Source organism: Varanus komodoensis, unplaced genomic scaffold (assembly GCF_004798865.1).
Source record: "Varanus komodoensis strain SLA01 unplaced genomic scaffold, ASM479886v1 scaffold133, whole genome shotgun sequence".
Classification (NCBI taxonomy): Eukaryota; Metazoa; Chordata; class Lepidosauria; order Squamata; family Varanidae; genus Varanus; species Varanus komodoensis.
This window is the reverse complement of record NW_025335384.1, coordinates 147984-166162: the sequence shown is the minus strand read 5'-3', so window position 1 is coordinate 166162 and position 18179 is coordinate 147984. Positions and strand designations below refer to the sequence as shown.

General features: G+C 49.7%; 2 protein-coding genes across 4 annotated transcripts in view; one reads left to right on the top strand and one right to left on the bottom strand.

The window, feature by feature from the left end:
- The window catches only part of LOC123019661, a 35550-nt gene extending 28501 nt beyond the window's left edge, over positions 1-7049 (bottom strand). Inside the window, 6 exon segments of the mRNA XM_044422706.1 lie at positions 1153-2362; positions 4005-4131; positions 4482-4552; positions 4927-5053; positions 5245-5681; positions 6949-7049. Coding sequence (XP_044278641.1) covers positions 1153-2362; positions 4005-4131; positions 4482-4552; positions 4927-5053; positions 5245-5681; positions 6949-7000 — 2024 coding nt within the window. The 5' untranslated portion in view covers positions 7001-7049.
- A 634-nt stretch (positions 7050-7683) lies between these two features.
- Positions 7684-18179, top strand: part of LOC123019638 (oocyte zinc finger protein XlCOF6-like) — a 28684-nt gene continuing 18188 nt past the window's right edge. Inside the window, exons 1-7 of one of the 3 annotated variants that reach the window (XM_044422672.1) lie at positions 7684-7932; positions 10560-10981; positions 11158-11278; positions 11901-11971; positions 12298-12424; positions 13892-15198; positions 15367-16223. In XM_044422672.1, coding sequence (XP_044278607.1) covers positions 7689-7932; positions 10560-10981; positions 11158-11278; positions 11901-11971; positions 12298-12424; positions 13892-15198; positions 15367-15594 — 2520 coding nt within the window. In that variant the 5' untranslated portion in view covers positions 7684-7688 and the 3' untranslated portion in view covers positions 15595-16223. Of the gene's footprint in view, positions 7933-10559; positions 10982-11157; positions 11279-11900; positions 11972-12297; positions 12425-13891; positions 16224-18179 lie in introns of those variants that run through there. The other 2 variants (XM_044422670.1, XM_044422671.1) reach the window with 2 other exon arrangements.

The window sequence follows — 18179 nt, the reverse complement described above, 5'->3', positions numbered from 1 at the left end:
CCCTCAGACCACCCTCTTCCTGCCCCGTCGAGAAAACCAGGTCCAGCATGTGACCACGTTCATGGGTTGGGCCGGTGACATGTTGAGACAGCCCCATGGCTGTCATGGGGGCCATGAAGTCCTGAGCCGCCCTGGTCAGAACAGTCTCGGCATGGAGATTGAAGTCCCCCAGGACCAACATCCTGGGGGTCCAACACCAGGTCCGAGATGATCTCAGTCAGTTCAGGCAGGGAGTCTGATGGGCAGAAGGGTGCACGGTACACCAGCAGAATCCCCAATCTGTCTTGGTTGCCCAGCACCAGGTATAAGCACTCTAGACGTGGTCTCGAGAGGACAGGAAGCCCCGTGAGGGAAATTGGAGCTCGGTAAATTAAAATGACCCCCACTCCCCTCCCCTCCAGACATGACTGGTGCCGAACTAGATACCCGGGCGGGCACAGCTGTCTCTCCCAGGTCTCTGTAATGCAAGCCAGGTCAGCCCTCTCATCCACAATTAAGTCGTGGATGAGGGATGTTTTATTATGGACCAACCTGGCACTGAGCAGCAGCACCGTCAGGCCCAAAGGGCGGTTGATAAGCTTACCCGGAACCTTCCAGTTGGAGGAATAACCAAAAGGAGGAACAGGTGTCAACCATCTGTCCCTCCTTCTTCTATGCCATACAATAGATATTGTACAAATACAGTAACATACAATTAAAACCCTCCAACCCACCCACTACAAACACACACACACACACACACAAAGTTCCTGGCCCAACCCAGCCCCGAACAGCTCCAAATGGTGACAACGTCCTTAGGCAGTCGCCCTTCGGCCGCCGGCCTGAGGCCTCTGGCTGCGTCCGGTGAGTTAAGCCATGGCCCCTCCCTGTGCACCGCCCTGCCCCCAATTTGGCGGGGCTGCCACCCACGTGGGGGGAGGGGCAAGGGCGGGACCCATGGAGAACTTGCCGGCACAGGTGGAGGAGCCGCAGGCCACCAGCATCCCCGGTCCCCGGTGGCCGCCGTCTGTCGGGACAGCGGCGGCGCCTGCGGCAGCCGGTCAGTCCCCGGGCGGTGGTGGTGGGCCTGTTCTGTCCCGGGATATTATTTTGCCTATGTAAGTTTGTTAATATACAATGAAATTTCTCCTCACTAAAACTCATTCCACATGCTAAAGAATGTCTTCTCCCACATGTATTCTTTGATGAGAAGTGAGATATGTCTTTCGACCAAAGCTCTTTCCACACTCCAAACAATTATATGGTTTCTCCCCACTGTGAGTACTTTGATGAGAATTGAGGTATGTTTTCCGAGTGAAACTCTTCCCACACTCAAAACATTCATATGGTTTCTCCCCTGTGTGGATTCTTTGATGAGAAGTAAGAGTTGATTTATGCCGGAAGCTCTTTCCACATTCAAAACACTTATACTTTTTCTCCCCCGTGTGGGTTCTTTGATGGCGCGTGAGAATTGTTTTCCGACTGAAGTTTTTTCCACACTCCAGACAATGATATGGTTTCTCCCGTGTGTGGATTCTCTGATGAGAAGTCAGAGTTTTCTTATGCCTAAAACTCTTCCCACACTCCAAACATTTGTATGGTTTTTCACCTGTGTGAATACGTTGATGAGAAGTGAGAGTTTTCTTATGCCTGAAGCTCTTTCCACACTCCATGCACTTAAATGGTTTCTCCCCAGTGTGAATATGTTGATGAGAAGTGAGATAAGTCTTTTGACTGAAACTCTTACCACATTCCAAACAATAGTGTGTTTTTTCTGCAGTGTGAGTTTTTTTATGAAAAGTTAAACTTATCTTATGAAAAGAGTTCTTTTCACACTCAAGATAGTTATATATTTTCTGCCCTCTGTGAATTATTTGATGGCGAGTAAGAGTTCTTTTCCGAATGAAGCTCTTTCCACATTCCAAGCATTTATATGGTTTGTCGCCTGTGTGAATTCTTTGATGTTCAATGAGACTCCTCTTCTGACTGAAACTTTTTCCACACTCCAAACAATGATATGGTTTCTCTCCTGTGTGAGTTCTTTGATGACAAGTGAAATTTGCCTTTTGACTGAAGCTCTTTCCACATTCCAGGCATTTATATGGTTCCTTGAATGTATGACTTTTGGAATGAGCTTTATTTTTTGATTCAGAATTCAATATTTTCCTGGTGAGTTGGAACTCCTCATTTGGCTGCCTTTTCTGTATTTCTTCTTGAATTTCAAGATCATAGTAGCCATTGTCCTCAAAGGCAAAGGAATGATTTCTCCTACTGCAATTAACTTTCGTTTTCCTTCTCTGCTCTATGCTTTCTTTACATTTCCCTCTTTTTCGTGACATTCCACATGGTTCTCTTCTCTTTTCCTCTTCCCATCTGCCTTCTTCTGAAAGGAAAACAAGAGATTGGTAAAAGCCTGAATTACTAGGAGGCTTTCATTAGTCTAATAGTAGACAATAATGTAGGGATGCGGTGGCGCAGTGGGTTAAACTGCTGAGCCACTGGGCTGGTTGATCGAAAGGGCAACAGTCCAAATCCCCAGATGGGCTGAGCTCCCGTACTCTGTCCCAGCTCCTGCCCACTTTGCAGCTCTAAAGCATGCAAATGCAAGTAGATAAAAAGGTACCACTTCAGTAACAGGTGTTTAGTCATGCCAGCCACATGACCACGGAAAATGTCTGTGGACAAACGCTGGCTCCCTCGTCTAGGAAATGGAGATGAGCACCACCCGCAAGAGTGAGACATGATTGAACTTTAATGTCATGGGGAAACCTTTACCTTTACATTTAGACAAGAATTAATCGAATTAACTTCGGTTTAAGTATTTTGAGAAAAGAACTGAAAAGATTTACAACATGGTATGCAAAACTTACCATGCATTTAGGTGCCTCTGTTGACTGGCATTCAGTGTGTTAATTTGTATTGTACTGAGGCCAGGCAGAACTGAGTTAAACTTTCAGCTGAAAGCACAATCTATCTACTTTCTCTCAGCCTGCTCTCAGGTTTCATTGCAGGCTGCTTGTCTGGAAGACTGCTACTGCAGACTTGAATGAAATTCAGGTTATCTATGAGTCCTGTCAATTGCATAGACAATCATGCAGCATCGCCAAGTGGTTAAAAAATGCCCATATTCAGATAGCGTTTGAATGGGCAAAGTCAGATCCAAGTACAGAACCAGATGCCAGTCCTCCAGTGATCTCCCTGGAACAAATCAACCACCAGCTCAGGTGGACCCCTCATTTCCCTGGGTCCATGCTATGGACACCACCTTGGTCTCCCAGCAGATTTACAGTTGGTTTCCAGAGTCTGGGGAACCCTGTGGGTTCTGTGGAGTTCAGGCAAAGAGCAGCAGAACTCAGGGACTGCAATTTGAAGAAACGGCACCGAGAGAGAACCTCTTGGCTTGAGTTCTGTGAAATAAGAGCGTTTTGGGGTGCTTGCTAAGCCACCCCTCTGCGAGGTCAGGGGGTGTTTTGGTGCAGTTCTGAATGTGTCCTAACAATTTGAGGACCAGATGCTATTCATTTTTTTCAATTATGTTGTGCCTTTCATATTTTGTTCTGAATTCTCACCAGTAGAAGCTCCTGTGTAGTTTGTAGTTTCACGGCAAGGCAGGACTATCAATGTTTTGGTAAATAAGAATAGAAAAATCCTGATACACTGGAAGAAGAGAACTGGAGGTACTGAAATATGCAACCAAACTCCACATGCCGGTGCTTGTTCTCAATTTTTTTCCCTAATCAAAGCTTTGCTCTTAGCATTTTTTTAGAATCTGAGTCGTTGTAAAGCATCTTATACAAAAGTTTATGATACATTTGAGGCCCCTGTCTTTAAACCACTATATTAGAAGATTGTTTAATAACTTGGTGGCTTTAATATATTTATATATAGCATTTTCTTGATTCATCTTCCAAGACTGTGTCTTAAAAGGCAGCCTCAAATCAAAAATTAATATAGCTGTGTCCCAAATTGGGATAGTATCTCTCTAACTTGGAACTACAGTATCATAAATCCAGCAGGAGACTTACTGAGAGAGGCCACGATCCCAAGGTTCTCCTCCATGATGTGCCGGTGCAGGGCTCTCTGGCCAGCATCCAGCAGGGCCCACTCCTCCGGCGTGAAGCACACGGCGACCTCCTCGAAAGTCACAGGTCCCTGGGTGAAACACAGAATGTTCTCTCGTCGGCCATGATGGGGCGAGGTGGCTCCCATCGCACTGCAGGGCTGGAGCGCCTTGCTGGGCAAACCCGTTGCAGCAAAGCCTGAGAGCAAAAAAGGGCTCCAGCTCTCCTGTGTAGTGTGTGGGATTCCCAAGGGGCCTGGTTGCCCCTGAGAGAAACAGAGAGCTGGGAGACGGGACCCGGCCCCGCAGGGCTCAGCTTAAGATCTCAGCTTTGCCAGAAGGAAACCGGAGGAGAGACCTGCAGTTTGGCCCTAGAGAGTGAGCAGGGACGACGGTTCCCCAGCTGCTCCCTGCCTGTCCCCACAGGGATCTTCCCCCCTACCTGATCCGGTTCCACGCCATCAGGAAGAGGCAGAGACGGCGGAGCAGCTGCTGCAAGCGTCAGTCCAGCCCCTGTGAGAGACAAAGGCGATGGGAAGCTGGGAGCACATGCCTGTCTCAGAGGCGGAGGGCGACATCCCAAACTGCTCAAAAGGAAGCCCCTAGGAGTACAGCGGCTCCCATGTTCCCATCAAAAGCACAGAACTGCACTGCATCGGATGCAAGACTCGTATACTTGGAGGCCACAATATTTCTCTCTAATATGCAACTTGATAGTTCCATAGCATAGAATTGCTCCTCTTTCCTCTTAAGGAACAAAGTGTTCAGCTACCAAAAAAAAAAAAAAAAAAGGCTGGAGACAAGCATCTCTGCTAACACCGAACTCGGGGACAAGGTAAAATAGCCCAAGGATCTGTCGCATATCGACACCCCACATTAATGCTTACCCTCCAAGGTGGCCTGCCCACGACCTCGCTGGCTGAGAACCCTTTGTGGGGGCCTCTGCCAGGTATCCGATTGGGCTTTCTCTCCTGCAGGGAACTCCGGGATCACTTCCGCAAGCAGGCGGTTTTCCTGGAAGAGCAGCAAAGATCCAGGCCATGAAACAAATTGAAGAATTAGAGAAGAAAGAGAGAGGGGAAATATTGGAGGCAAGGTATGGAACGCCTCACCTTGGGTAACTCTGAGAAAGGGCTGGACAACTGGGAGAGAATTTTCGGGTCTTCCCCCTCCCATCCCTGTCCCTTTGGACGAAAGGCCCTCACCTGCTGCTCCTCCTGCTTCTTGTCCTCGGCCTGGCTCAGGAGGAAGCCCTCCGCCAGGGCCACCGCCTGGCAGCAGGACTCCGCTCCACATTTCCTCACCCAGCTGGCCATCTCCGCCGGCAGGATGGCCAGGAACTGCTCCAGGATCACCAGGTCCAGCATTTGGTTCTTGGTGTGTCGCTCCGGCTTCAGCCACTGACGGGAAAGACTGTGCAGCTGGCTGCAAACTTCTCGGGGGCCCTCAGCTGGCTCATAGCAGAACTGCCTAAAATGCTGGAGCTGCAAATGTGAGCTGACTTGCTCCTCACCCTGGATCTTCTCCGCAGTTCTTTCCAGGAATTCCTCATTGTTCCCAGTCTTAATGGCACCACGTTCGCTTTGTGCTTTAGGGCCAGCTGAATTTTGCTCTGCCATCTTTGATCCGTGTTCCAACAAAACTGAAAGGGGGGCAAAGAAATTATTCTGTATAATTTCTCTATAATGGGCAAAGCTTGCCTTAGGAGGTAGAGCTACTAAGGCACTATAAAGGCGAAACAGTGCTGTCCTGGAAACTTGTTATATCGTCAGGATAAGAAGAAATCAGCAGGACTCCAGCTAAGAAGCAGGTCTCATCCCGGCCAGAATGGGAGGCAAAGGGAAACCAGAGACCTGAGCAGGAACCTTCACCATTGATCATGGATAAAACCCATTCCCTTGCTTAAAAGCCAGAAGATCTCTCCCTAACCCCAACCCAGCTCCGCTGATCCTGACACTATGCAACTTCCTAATAGTTCTCTTCTTCTCAAGGGTTTCCTTTGAGGCGTTACCTATTCTTTATCAGTGCCCCAGTGACCCCTTCCACTCCTGTCCTCTTCTCCGCAAGCCTCTCTTACACCAAACTACCTTAAGCTTGGCTTACTGACATTTGTCAGTCATTTGAAGAAACCATCCTTGTTTCGTTTAAAGGTCAATACACGATGCAGGCTGAATTAACTATGCCTGTGAGATAGAAATTCTGATACATGCCTATATTTCTCTTTTATTTCAGGCAAACCTTTTCATACTTAATAAAAACAGACACAAAATATATCTCCTGGTTTCTGACCTACACTGCACCAGCAGATGGAGGGTCCAATCCTGTCATAGCCTCACTGGGATGCAGCTCCTAATTTCCAAGGAGACCAGAAGTTTCATTCGCATCAGAAAGTGGGACTGTGCTTTGTTGAGGCTTGCTTTCTTCCTGTTGGGGTTTTTGAGCACCTCTTTGTTTTTTTCTTTTTTCATTTATTACCTCTTTTATTTTACCCCTTCACATGTATGGATTAATTTATCATCAGCCATTTGCATCTAGAAAGGACACCTACCCAGTTAATTCTGTCTGCAAACAAGTAATCACAGGGTCGGCTCCAGCTCTTTTCTGACCTTTAGCTATGCAATGGCAATAGCAATCCATTAAATAACTGGAAAAAAAATTCCTGCCGTTTGGAGTCACTCCAAATCTGCAGCAGCAGCTGCCTTGGCGATCCCTCTCCCACCTTCGTCTGATTTTGTCCACCTTTGGTTGCTGTTTCTCCAGCGAATCCAACAGAAATCAAGGGGAGCCTCCCGCCCACATGCAGGATTTGCGGTGGGGGGAGCCCGGTGAATGAGGGGGTGATTTTAGACAATCTAAATAGCCGTTTAATCGGCGTCGCGGCTCACTTCAAAGCCCCCCCCCCCGCGCACCTGCCAAATCCGGGGAGCGGCTCCGTCCGCCGAGCGGAGGAAGGAGGGGCATCTCCCCCGGCGCTGGGGGCGATCAAGGTGGGCCAGCCTGACAGGGCCTCCCTCTATGCGGTGGGGCGGGGACGGGGGCGGGTCCAGTGCCGTGCAATCAGACCCCCCCCCCCACGCACCCCAGGGACTGAGCTGGGGGGCCGCCCCCCCGGGCCTCCCCGCCCCTCCTCGCGCGCTCTCCTCCCCTGCACCCAGGCGGGGGCCCCGATTCACTCCAACGCACCGGGGCAACGGGGACGGAGTCCCGCCGGGGAGGCCCGAGGCGGCCCTTCCAAGCTCAAGCTGCAGGAAGACGGGGGGGGGGGGGCAGGAAAAGGCCGCGGGAGGCCCGCCCCTTTCCTCCCAGATCGCCTGCCTCTCTAGGAACGGCCGCTCGGCTCCCTCCCTCCCGCCTCTGCAGCCGAGCGGGCCGGTGCACCCTCGGCGCCCCCGGGCAGCTCCGCGGAGGCCGCTGGCCTGGCCTGGCCTGGCGCGCCTCTTCCCTTCCCGCTGCCCGGATCTGCGCGTGCCTGCAAGGCGAAGGCGAGGGAGGCGGCGGTTCTCGCCGGGGGGCTGCAAAGGGCCCCGCAGCTCCGCCACCGCCCGGGGCTCTGAACCCCTCAGGGGCTTGGGGGAAAGCGAGAGCATTGCCGTGGGGCGCCCGGGGAGCCCCGGCCATCGGGTGACATGGAAGTGAAGCGCGACGGCGCATGCTTGCATCTGCTCCTGAGGATTATTCCCCGCTGAATGCGGGGCTCACCTCCGTCTCAGCCGGAGTCCTCGTGGAGCCCACGTGGTGGGCGGCGCCGCCTCACTGGCCCCTTCTCCCCCTGGGCACCAGTGGCTGCCCTGCCCCGCTCCACTTGCCGGCTCCAGCCACAGGGGCGAGTCTCAGTGCAGGACACAAGTCAGAAGATCTCATGCGGGGCCGGCAGGGGATGGGGCCCGTGAATGGTAAGCCAAACAGCAAGCTGGCTCTTCCAGGGCCGCTAGGAGAACGGCAGCAGTGCCCCTCTCTCCGAAGCACTTTCCACTCTCCCAACAAGGTCCCTGGCACACAGACGGCTGGTTCTGTGACTGGTTTGTGGATTGCATGGGAACTGTGCGCCTGGCAGGAAAGTCCCAAATATCAGCCCCCATCCATCTGTCGGTGGTGGTGGGGCAGAGCGGGCGGTTGTGCTCCCTGCCAGCTCCACTGAGAACGGGAAGGGCAGTTGTAGGGCCCAGGAAGAGCCACTGAGGCTGCTAGTGGGGAGGCTGAAGTCCAGGACCAGCAAGGGGGCCTCCTCTGAAATGCTCTGCGCTCTGTGTGCAGGGGCAGCTAGATGGGTCAAAGCTGAGGCGGCTCCATGCATGAGTGAAACGGTGGTTCAGGCAGGACTGATTCGCTCCGTCAGGTCCTGGAGAACAGCTTGGGATGAGCCAGGCCTGTGGAAGAGGGATGGGCACTGTCAGAACCAGAGTGGAACCAGACTGCTAGCACTAAACAGAGCAATGGTGGCAGAACAGTTCTTAAACCGAGGACGAGTTGGTGAGAGCACCGCTAGTCCCCGCACTGGTCTGCAGAGAGCAGGATACAAGGAAGGAAGCGAGCAGACAATTTATTTCTATTCATATCCCACCTTCCTTCTTTCAAGAAAACTCAGGGAGGCGTACATGGTTCTCCTCTCCTCAACCTCATCCTCACAGCAACAACCCTGTGAGGTAGGTTGGGCTGAGAGTCTGTGACTGGTCCAAAGCTAGTCCCAGTCTTGCGCTGTTAACCACGACACCACGCTGGCTCTCAGCCAGCATGCAAAGCATGTTTTCATATCCCAGAGAAGAACATTCAGAGTGGTCTTGAGATGGGAAGTGACATCAGAGTGAGCTGCAAATGCAATTCCATTACAGGGTTGGGTGGCTTAAATTACCCCTACATTGACTGGATAAATGCAGGTATCAGTCATGACAGGGGATGCCATGCATGTGCTTAGAAGAGGGAAGTTGATTAGTTTGGAAACTCTCCCTATTTCACCTTGGCGGGCTGGCTTGGGAGGTGAGCCACGGGAGCAAATGCCACTTGCTGCCACTTCACTGACAACTGCTCATATCCAATTAACAATGTTTCTTGGTGACAAACGGAGAAAGATACCGAACTAGATTGATTCCTGGGTGAAGCCAGGTGGCTTTCCTCACTTGTGCACTTCCACTTTCTTTGATAAATGTCTTATTGAGGAATAACTTGATTCCTTTTCTGGAGTACTAAGCCATGGTTGCAGAACAGAAGAGATAGCAAGCATTTGTGGAGAAGAATCAAGGGACAGGGAAACGATCTGCTGCCCCAAGGGCTGAGCTGGCTTGACACACAGAAGAAAGCCCTGAGAGGGAGACAGTGACAGTTTCCCTGCCCGGAAGAATGTCTTGCATTTCTAGGTCAAAAAAAGGCATCCATAAGCAGCTGCTGCGCCTTGGTGGAGTTGGGAAGGGTTTGGAAGTGCTTGTCACGGGGAGGGGAAGAGGCCGCTTGGCTTGCTGCGTTGCTGGACGTGGCCGTGTCAGCGCAGGGGCCTGCGGCTGCAGCTGCATCCGGGAGGCCGGCGTTGCGCTCCGTCGTCGCTGCCGAGCTCCCTCGCTGCCCCGGGCGGGTCCTTGGGAAGAAAGGAGGGGCTCCTGCGGGATGGGCCAGGCGCTGAAGGGACCAAGAGCCGAAGCGCAGCCATTGCCGAGCGGGACCAGGCCGCTCGGCCGGGAAAGAAGGTAGCCGGGCATTGCTCCGCCCCCGCAGGAGCGCGCCGCCCGGGCGAGGAACCGAGAGCGCGGCCCCCGCTCGCCGGGGCGCGGGGAAGGGCCGAGTGCCCGCCGCGGCGGAGCGGGGGCGCCCGAGAGGGCGGGGCGGGGCGTGGGCGGGGCCTTCCCGGAAGGGCCCCGCAGCCCTTCCGCGCGGTGTGCCCAGGGCTCGGCGGCGCGCAGGTGAGGCGCGCCCGGTCTCGCCGGGGAGGGAGGGGCCGCGCGTCTGGACCGGTGCCGGAGCCGCCGCTCGACGCGCTCCCGCCCCCGCCGGAGCCTCCCGCGCGGGAAGGGGGTCCGAGCGGCGCCCGCGCGTCCCGCTTGGGCACGGCCGGGCCCCTCGCCCCCTCCCGAGGCGGCGGGCCCGCAGGACAGCGCAGGGAGCCCGGTGCCCCAGGCCGGCCCGCTCGCCGGCAGGGCGCTGATTGGGGGGCGCCGTTACGGACGCGCCGGCGCTGCGCTGCGGAGGCGGCTAGCGGAGACACTTCCGCCGCTGCCGGGGGGGGGGGGGGGGGGGCGAGAGGAGCTTGTGGCCGCTTTGCTGCGGGCAGAAGCGCCCCCACTCTGCCCACCGCCCCTCTCCCTTCCCCAGAGCTCGGGGAACCGGGGGAACCGGGAATGAACCTGCTGCCCTGCCTGCAGAAGGCCTGCTTCCCTCCCTCCTGTCTCATCGTGGCCTGGCAGCAAAGGAGTTCTTCTTCGAAAGTGGCCTGCTGTTACCGAGCCGTAGTTTCTCCTTGTGCAGCAAGGTATGCTGAGAGGTGAACAAGAAAAAGAACTTTGCTTTATTTGCATCCCATTCCATATCCGGGCAGGTTACGGAAAAGCATTGGTGCCACTGGAGACCCAAACCAAAAGAAGCCCCGATGCCATTAGGGCTGGGAGAAGCAGAGAATTCGGGGAGGAAATGGCGCAGGAGGTCCTGGGTGAGGACATGGCCAGCCCACACGTGCAGCTGCAGCGTTTCAGGCGCCTCCACTACGAGGCAGCCAAGGGACCCCGGAAGGCCTGCAGCCAAGTCCATCAACTTAACAGTCAGTGGCTGAAGCCGGAGCGACACACGAAAAATCAAATGCTGGACTTGGTGGTGCTGCAGCAGTTCCTGGCTGTCCTGCCGGCGGAGATGGCCAGCTGGGTGAAGGAATGCGGAGCGGAGACGAGTTGCCAGGCAGTGGCCCTGGCGGAGGGCTTCCTCCTGAGCCAGGCCGAGGACAGGAGGCAGGAGCAGCAGCAGCAGGTGAGGGCGTTTCATCCAAGGGGGCCAGAATGGGAGGGGGGAGATGCTCCACATCCCTTCTGATTCCCCAGCTCATTCTGGAAATCGCCCAGGGACAGGTGCCCAATGCTTTGTGTCTCTGATTTTCTTTCTTCCCTTTCTTATGTCCTGCATCCTGGTTGCCATTTCTGGTAAAGGATCTTATTGCAGAATTGGGACCTGATTCCCCTGCATGGAAAGAGGCTCCATTGGGCACAAGGAAGAGCTTGGCACAAAGGGGGATCTGGCCGGAGGAAGACGGATGTGCTGCCTGGCAGGGTAAATATTCCTCTGGGAGTGCATGTATTTCTACCGTGTATTTTCAGTCTTGGAAAGAGAAGCCAGATGGGGCTTGCTTTTATTCTCCCACCATTTCTGCATCTTCTCTGTGGAAACTCACTTTTTCTAGGCTTTTAGAGAATGTTGAAATTTCATTACATGGAGACTTCACAGAAGGAAAGCAACAGCTTGCTTTCTAGTCCAGTCCCGTCTGAACTATGAAAATTTTAATGTTGTTACCTTTGCATTTATATGCTGTGTCTCCCTATTGCACAGAATCCAATGCAGTGCCCACAGTATTCCTCCACTCCACTTTTATCCTTTCTTACCTTGTGAGGTAGAGCAGGCTGGGAGCCTGACTGGCCCAGTATTGCCCAGTGAGCATCATAGCCAACTGGAGTCTTGAACCCGGATCAGCCACGTCCAGACGCCAGCCCTTGAACTGGCACACCACATGGGCTCCTTTTTTACCCAGGTGTACATCTGCGTGCATTACACTTCTGTGTGCTTGACAAGTCCCAAGTTCTCTCGAGTTGCAAGAGGATTCCTTCTCAGAACCTCGGGGGGCAGTCTCAGGTGCTGGGACCACTACATGCTCCTGACTTTCCTTTGCCTCTTGCAGGGGCTGGAATGAGGCCAGCGGTGGGTGCTCAGCCTTCTCTTGTGGAACCAGATGGAGTGGAACCTGAGCAGGTACGAGGAAGGCTCCTGAAGGGGAGGGGCAGGAAGCAGCCCTCATGTCTCCATCCCCTGCCTGCCTCTGAGGGCTGGGGAGCATCGCTGTCCGCTTTTCCCCTGGCAAGGCGGAAAAGGAGAGCCTGGCGCCCTTTTCTCCCATTGGCCAACTGGATGCCTTTTGGGAAGCCCACAGGAAGTTCAGGCGGGCCAGTGCAGTTTCTTGCTGTTGATCCATCAGCAGCTGGTGGTCACAGCAAGCAGGTGTCAGTCCTGCAGTACCCTGCTCATCCAACTCACTTAATGCTATTCCTGAGATGGGACCCTTTTCTTCTTCCATCCAGGGTCACGTGTCTTTTGAGGAGGTCGCCGTGTGCTTCACGGAGGAGGAGTGGGCCCTGCTGGATGCCGACCAGAGAGCCCTGCACAGCCAGATCATGGAGGAGAACCGAGGGACCGTGGCCTCTCTCGGTAGGACTCCCTACTCTTCTGCTTTATGGGAAGTTTCCAAATGGCATTATGATGAAGAATATAATATTTCTGTTTTTTCACACATGTCCTATGTTTGGAGTTCATTTAGTATTATGAGGAGTATTACAGTATTTTTCTGGCAGTTCAAAACATCTGATTCTTAAAAATTAATTTGACGGTTTTTGCAGGTCAGAAAGTGTGTGTTTCCGTCTGCCCTGCACGTATAGCCTTCAATGATTCTAGCAGGCAAAGGTCCCTGCCAGCTTAAGAGCTCAGCAGCTAACATGGAGCAGGTGCACCAATCCTGAATCACCCACTCGTTCCTTTCCTGAAAGCCTAAGATAGACCTGACAGACCCCACAACTGAGCAATGTACTCATGTCGAGGAGATGAATTCTTTGCTGGCCAATGTATGTTTGGTCGCTGGGGTTGGTCATGCTTATCCTGAGACTTCCAACATGTGTGCACTTTGGATTGGCTTGGTGATCCCAAGGCTGACCTTAGATAAGTGAGCAATGAGACTTTCCCTGAAGACAACTTTGCTGTTACATCTGCCTTGGCTCAGACAGGGATTTTTTCCCCCCAAATCTTTTAAAACTTATTTTCATAAGGTAGAATAAGAAAAAAGGAAATGTAAGAAAAGCATGTGCCAAGTTTCAATCCACAAACATAGCATGTAACATTAACATTTAAACTCATTCATAAACAAGCAGAGATTTCCATCAGCCATAGGTCTGTGCGAGCCACTCTGTTTTCGGTCAGTTTGGTTTTGGTCTGCTTTGTCTTAAAAATGGAGTTCGCTGACATTTATATATGTTATTTATTTATTTAGGCTATTTCTAGGCCATCCATCACTTTCGTCCCTGGACGGCTTACAATAAATGTTGTTGTGATGTATTTAATTTATAATTTATAAAACATAATTTATAAAAATTATTTTGTAAATTTTAATAATTTATAAAATTATTAAAATTAATTGAATTGTACATAAAAAGTTTTCCATCTTTGATTAAATTCTTTAATTGGCCTTCTGCTAATGTATTTGGTTAATTTCACCATTGTATAATCAGCCAATTTATTTTTCCAATCTTGGACAGTTGGGCAATTTTCAGTTTTCCACTTTAAAGAAACTATTACTCTTAGCACTGTTAACATATATGTAAATAGCTCTGTAGTCCCTGGTACTGTATTCAGTAACATATTCTTGGCATTCATTGGAAAATCAGTTTTAAGCATTTTCTTTTTCCCCTGGGATACCAAATTTTTATTAAGCCACCCCTAAATACACAACTATTATTTGGGGTCAGAGCATTTGTATAGATCCTTTTGTTTATAATTGTGTACTTTTTCAAGATCTGCTATTTCCAATTTCATTAATCTCATCATTTTAATCCAGACTAGGACATGAGGGTGTTTAGATGCTCCTGTGCTAACTCCATGTTTTACTAATTTTTTATTTTCTTTCAGAAAGTGACAGGTGGAAAATGGAGAGTATGAGAAAACCATGTGGAATATCACTGAAAATAGACAAAGGTATGAATAGCAAAGAGCAGGAAAGGAAAACGGATCTAAATCAGAATAGGAGGAATAATTTCTTTGCTTCTGAGAACAACGGCGACCATGATATCACAATCAAACAAGAAATCCATAAAATTCAGGAAAAGGATCAGTGCTATGAAAATAAGAAAACTTTCCCTTCTACATCAAGTACCTCATTGAAGAAAAGGTATACTTGCACAGAGTGTGGAAAGCCCTTCAATCGGAAGATAGATCTAACATGTCATCAAAGAACTCACACAGGAGAGAAACCATATATATGCCTGGAGTGTGGAAAAGGTTTCAGTCACAAGATAACTCTCATTTGTCATGAAAGAAGACACACAGGGGAGAAACCATTTCATTGCTTGCAATGTGGAAAGAGCTTCAGTCAGAAAATACACCTAACACGTCATCAAAGAACTCACAGTGGAGAGAAACCATATCAGTGTTTGAAGTGTGAAAAGAGCTTCAGTCAGAAAATACATCTAACACATCACCAAACAACCCATACAGGAGAGAAACCCTATCATTGTATGAAATGTGGAAAGAGCTTCAGTCATAAGGTAACTCTAACTAGTCATCAAACACTTCACACAGGGGAGAAACAATTCCTTTGCTTGCATTGCGGAAAGAGCTTCAGTCAGAAGAAGACTCTGAATTCTCATCAAAGAACGCACACTGGTGAGAAACCGTTTCAGTGTCTGGAGTGTGGAAAGGCCTTCAGTCATAATACTAACCTTCGTTCTCATCAGAGAACTCACACTGGAGAAAAACCATATCCATGCAATGAGTGTGGAAAGTGCTTTAGTCAGAAGATAGCTCTCACTACACATCAAAGAACACACACTGGGGAGAAACCGTTTCATTGCTTAGAGTGTGGAAAGAGATTCAGTCAGAGGATACATCTAACACATCATCAAACAACCCACACAGGGGAGAAACCATATCACTGTTCAAAGTGTGGAAAGAGTTTCAGTCACAAGAAGAATCTAACTTTTCATCAAAAAAATCACACAGGACAGAAGAAATTTGTTTCTTTGCATTGTGGAAAGACTTACCATCACAAGAAGAATCTTACTTCTCATCAAGGGACTCACACTGGAGACAAACCATTTCAGTGTTTGGAGTGTGGAAAGAACTTCAGACAGAATAGTAGCCTTCGTTCCCATCAAAGAACTCACACAGGGGAGAAACCATATACATGCAATGAGTGTGGAAAGTGCTTCAGTCAGAAGATAACTCTCAATACACATCAAAGAATTCACACAGGGGAGAAGCCATATACATGCAAGGAGTGTGGAAAGAGTTTCAGTCAGAAAAACTCCCTCACTCAGCATCAAAGAACTCACACAGGGGAGAAAACCTATCATTGTTTGGAATGTGGAAAGCGCTTCAGTCAGAAGATACATCTAACATATCATCAAAGAACTCACACTGGGGAGAAACCGTATCATTGTTTGGAGTGCGGAAAGAGCTTTAGTCAGCAGACTAATCTCTCTTCTCATCAAAGAACCCACACTGGGGAGAAACCATTTCATTGTTTGGAGTGCGGAAAGCACTTTAGTCAGAAAAACTCTCTCACTCAGCATCAAAGAATTCACACCAGGGAGAAAACTTCATATTGTTTGTAATGTGGAAAGTGCTTCTCACACACTAGAGACATTCAGAAAGAAAGTAGACAGCCATCTGAGTGGGATGGTGTTACATGGTGTCCCGCAACAGCAGGGGGCTGGACTCCATGGCCTTCATGGCCCCTTCCAACTCTACTATTCTATGATTCAGTCTGGAGGTATATCTCACATATCATCAAAGGATTTGCATGGGGGAACCATAACATTTCAGTTAGAAGAAACATCTCCATCCTTATGAAAAGATTCACTTAGGTCACACAGCTCATAAATGCCCCGGAATGAGAAGGGAACTTCAGTTGGAAGACACAACTCAAAGAATTCATGCAGGGGAGAAACCATATTAATGTTTGAAACAAGGGAAGTATAATATTGTCAGGTATGTCAGAGATAGAAGCTGACAGAAACCTGAGTTCAGAAGGGGAATATTCAGCTGAGTAAAGTAAAATAAAGACTGGTCAAAGTATATTCAGAAGAGAAAGGTGGATTTGAGTGATGAGTGATTGTGAGGGGAAAGAGTGAGATACCTCAGTCAGAAGTTGTTATGCATTGTTTTATTACTAAAGAAATAAGCTGCAGAACATCTAGAAACTCATACACATTATTGAACAAATAAAATTTTGTTTGATTTATTTTTTCATCCACACGACCACATAGTCCAACGAAGGAGCCTTATAGCTTGGGCACAATATTGAGGGAAAGGGGACTTAATTAGATTGGAATTAAATTTCTGGTGGCAGCATTACAGATGGAAGATGGTTACCAATTGAAGTTCAGGCTGGATTTAAGGTGTTAACTTTGACATATAAAGCCCTAAATGGTTTAGGGCCTAGATGTCTCCTTCCATATACACCTGTCTGAACATTGAGATCTTCCACTGAGGTCCTTCTTCAGGAGTTCTCTCCAAAAGAGGTTAGAAGAGTGGCTACCCAGAGAAGGGCCTTTTCAGTGGTAGTGCCCCAGCTGTGGAATCTGCTCCCAGAGAGGAGTGCCTGGTGCCAATGGTTTCATTTTGGCACCAGGCCAAAACCTGTTTATTTACTGAGCATTTTGCTAGTTGAATGATTTTGTTATATAATACAGTATTGTTTTTACTGCATATTTTCTATACTGAAATTGTTTTTAATCTGCTAAACCAGCTTAAGATTCGCCTTAGAAATAGGATTTTAAAAACATTAAATAACACGGAAAGTGCTTCAGTCAGAAAGGAACTCTCTAACAACATCAAAGAATACACATGGGTGGGGGAACCTATTAGTGCTTAAAATGTGCAAAGAGAAAAAATGACAGAAGTAATGGCTTAATTTTCATTTAAAAGATCACAGAAAGAAAGATCTGAGTCCAGAAAATGCTCCAGGGACATGAGTTGTCTCAAGTCTCATCAAGTAAAAGAGCGTTAATCATGAGGTCATTCACTTCTCAGCAGATATATAACCTAGCGTAACATTTTTAGAACTGCTTGGAATGTGGAGAGAAATGTACCAGATCTTTCTTCTGACCTCATCACTCTCACAATGATATACCCCAGGCATAGAAAACGACATGTTTGATTTAGAATCCTCTCATAACAAAATGAGCAAAAATTACCTAGAATATTTGCTAGAATATGAGGCAAGGTAGATTTTTAAAGTCTTATTTCTATTTCCTTTAATAATTATTTTCAGTGTTGTAAAACATGGGTAGAAAAAAGACATATTCTAATATTAACAGGATTAGCAAAACCAAGACAATTCTTCCTGAAGAAGAGAGGCAGATAGAAAACATGGCCCATCATAAGTCTCAAGGTTTTATAGCCGATATAACAGCAGCCCCTGATTAACCCAGAAGTGGACAAGGAGGATGTCCGTAACAGCATCCTCCTACTCATGTTCCCCAGACTGGTGTACATAGGCCAGCAGCTTCAGGTACAGGGGGCAGCATCAGGACTAGAAGCCAATGCTTGTCTTCACGAATTCCTCCCATCTCCTGGTAAAGATCTCCAGGTGGTGATCCTTCAGTCAGAGGGGACAGAGTGTCGGGGACCAGCAAAATGGTCGGCATCCAGTTCTTGAAGCATTCGAGCCATCCTGCATTGCTGGAGGGATGCACTGAGCCCTGGCTGTTTGCTGCTTGTGCACCTGCTGGCAGGATGGACGAAACCGCGGGGAGGGGGGCTTTCTCCTGGCAACCTTCACTGTCCTTGCGTGGCTTTTTGTGGCCTTCTGGTAGGGATGGTGTGACTTGGTGCCCTGCACTGAGCAGGAGATTGGACCCAAAGGCCTCCTGGCCCCTTCCAACTCTAGGATTCTGTGACGGAGGAGCACCCTCACAGTATGAGCCTGGACTTTCAGAGTGAGCCTGACCCCATCCGGGACAGCTAATGAGCCTCTCCCAGACTCGGGAAGCACTTGCCCACTTGATGGCCATCTCGCCATGATTCTGCTGCAGGTTACTGGGCCTCATCCGGAGGCTGATCCAGCACCTGCACAGCCTCCCCGAGCTCCATCTTAGCAGGAATGGAGAGCATGTTCGCTTGGGTGTCCCGTGCCGTTTGGCAAGGCTGCAGAGGGCTGCCTCTCTGGAAGAGAAGACGACAGTCATCTCCTTGT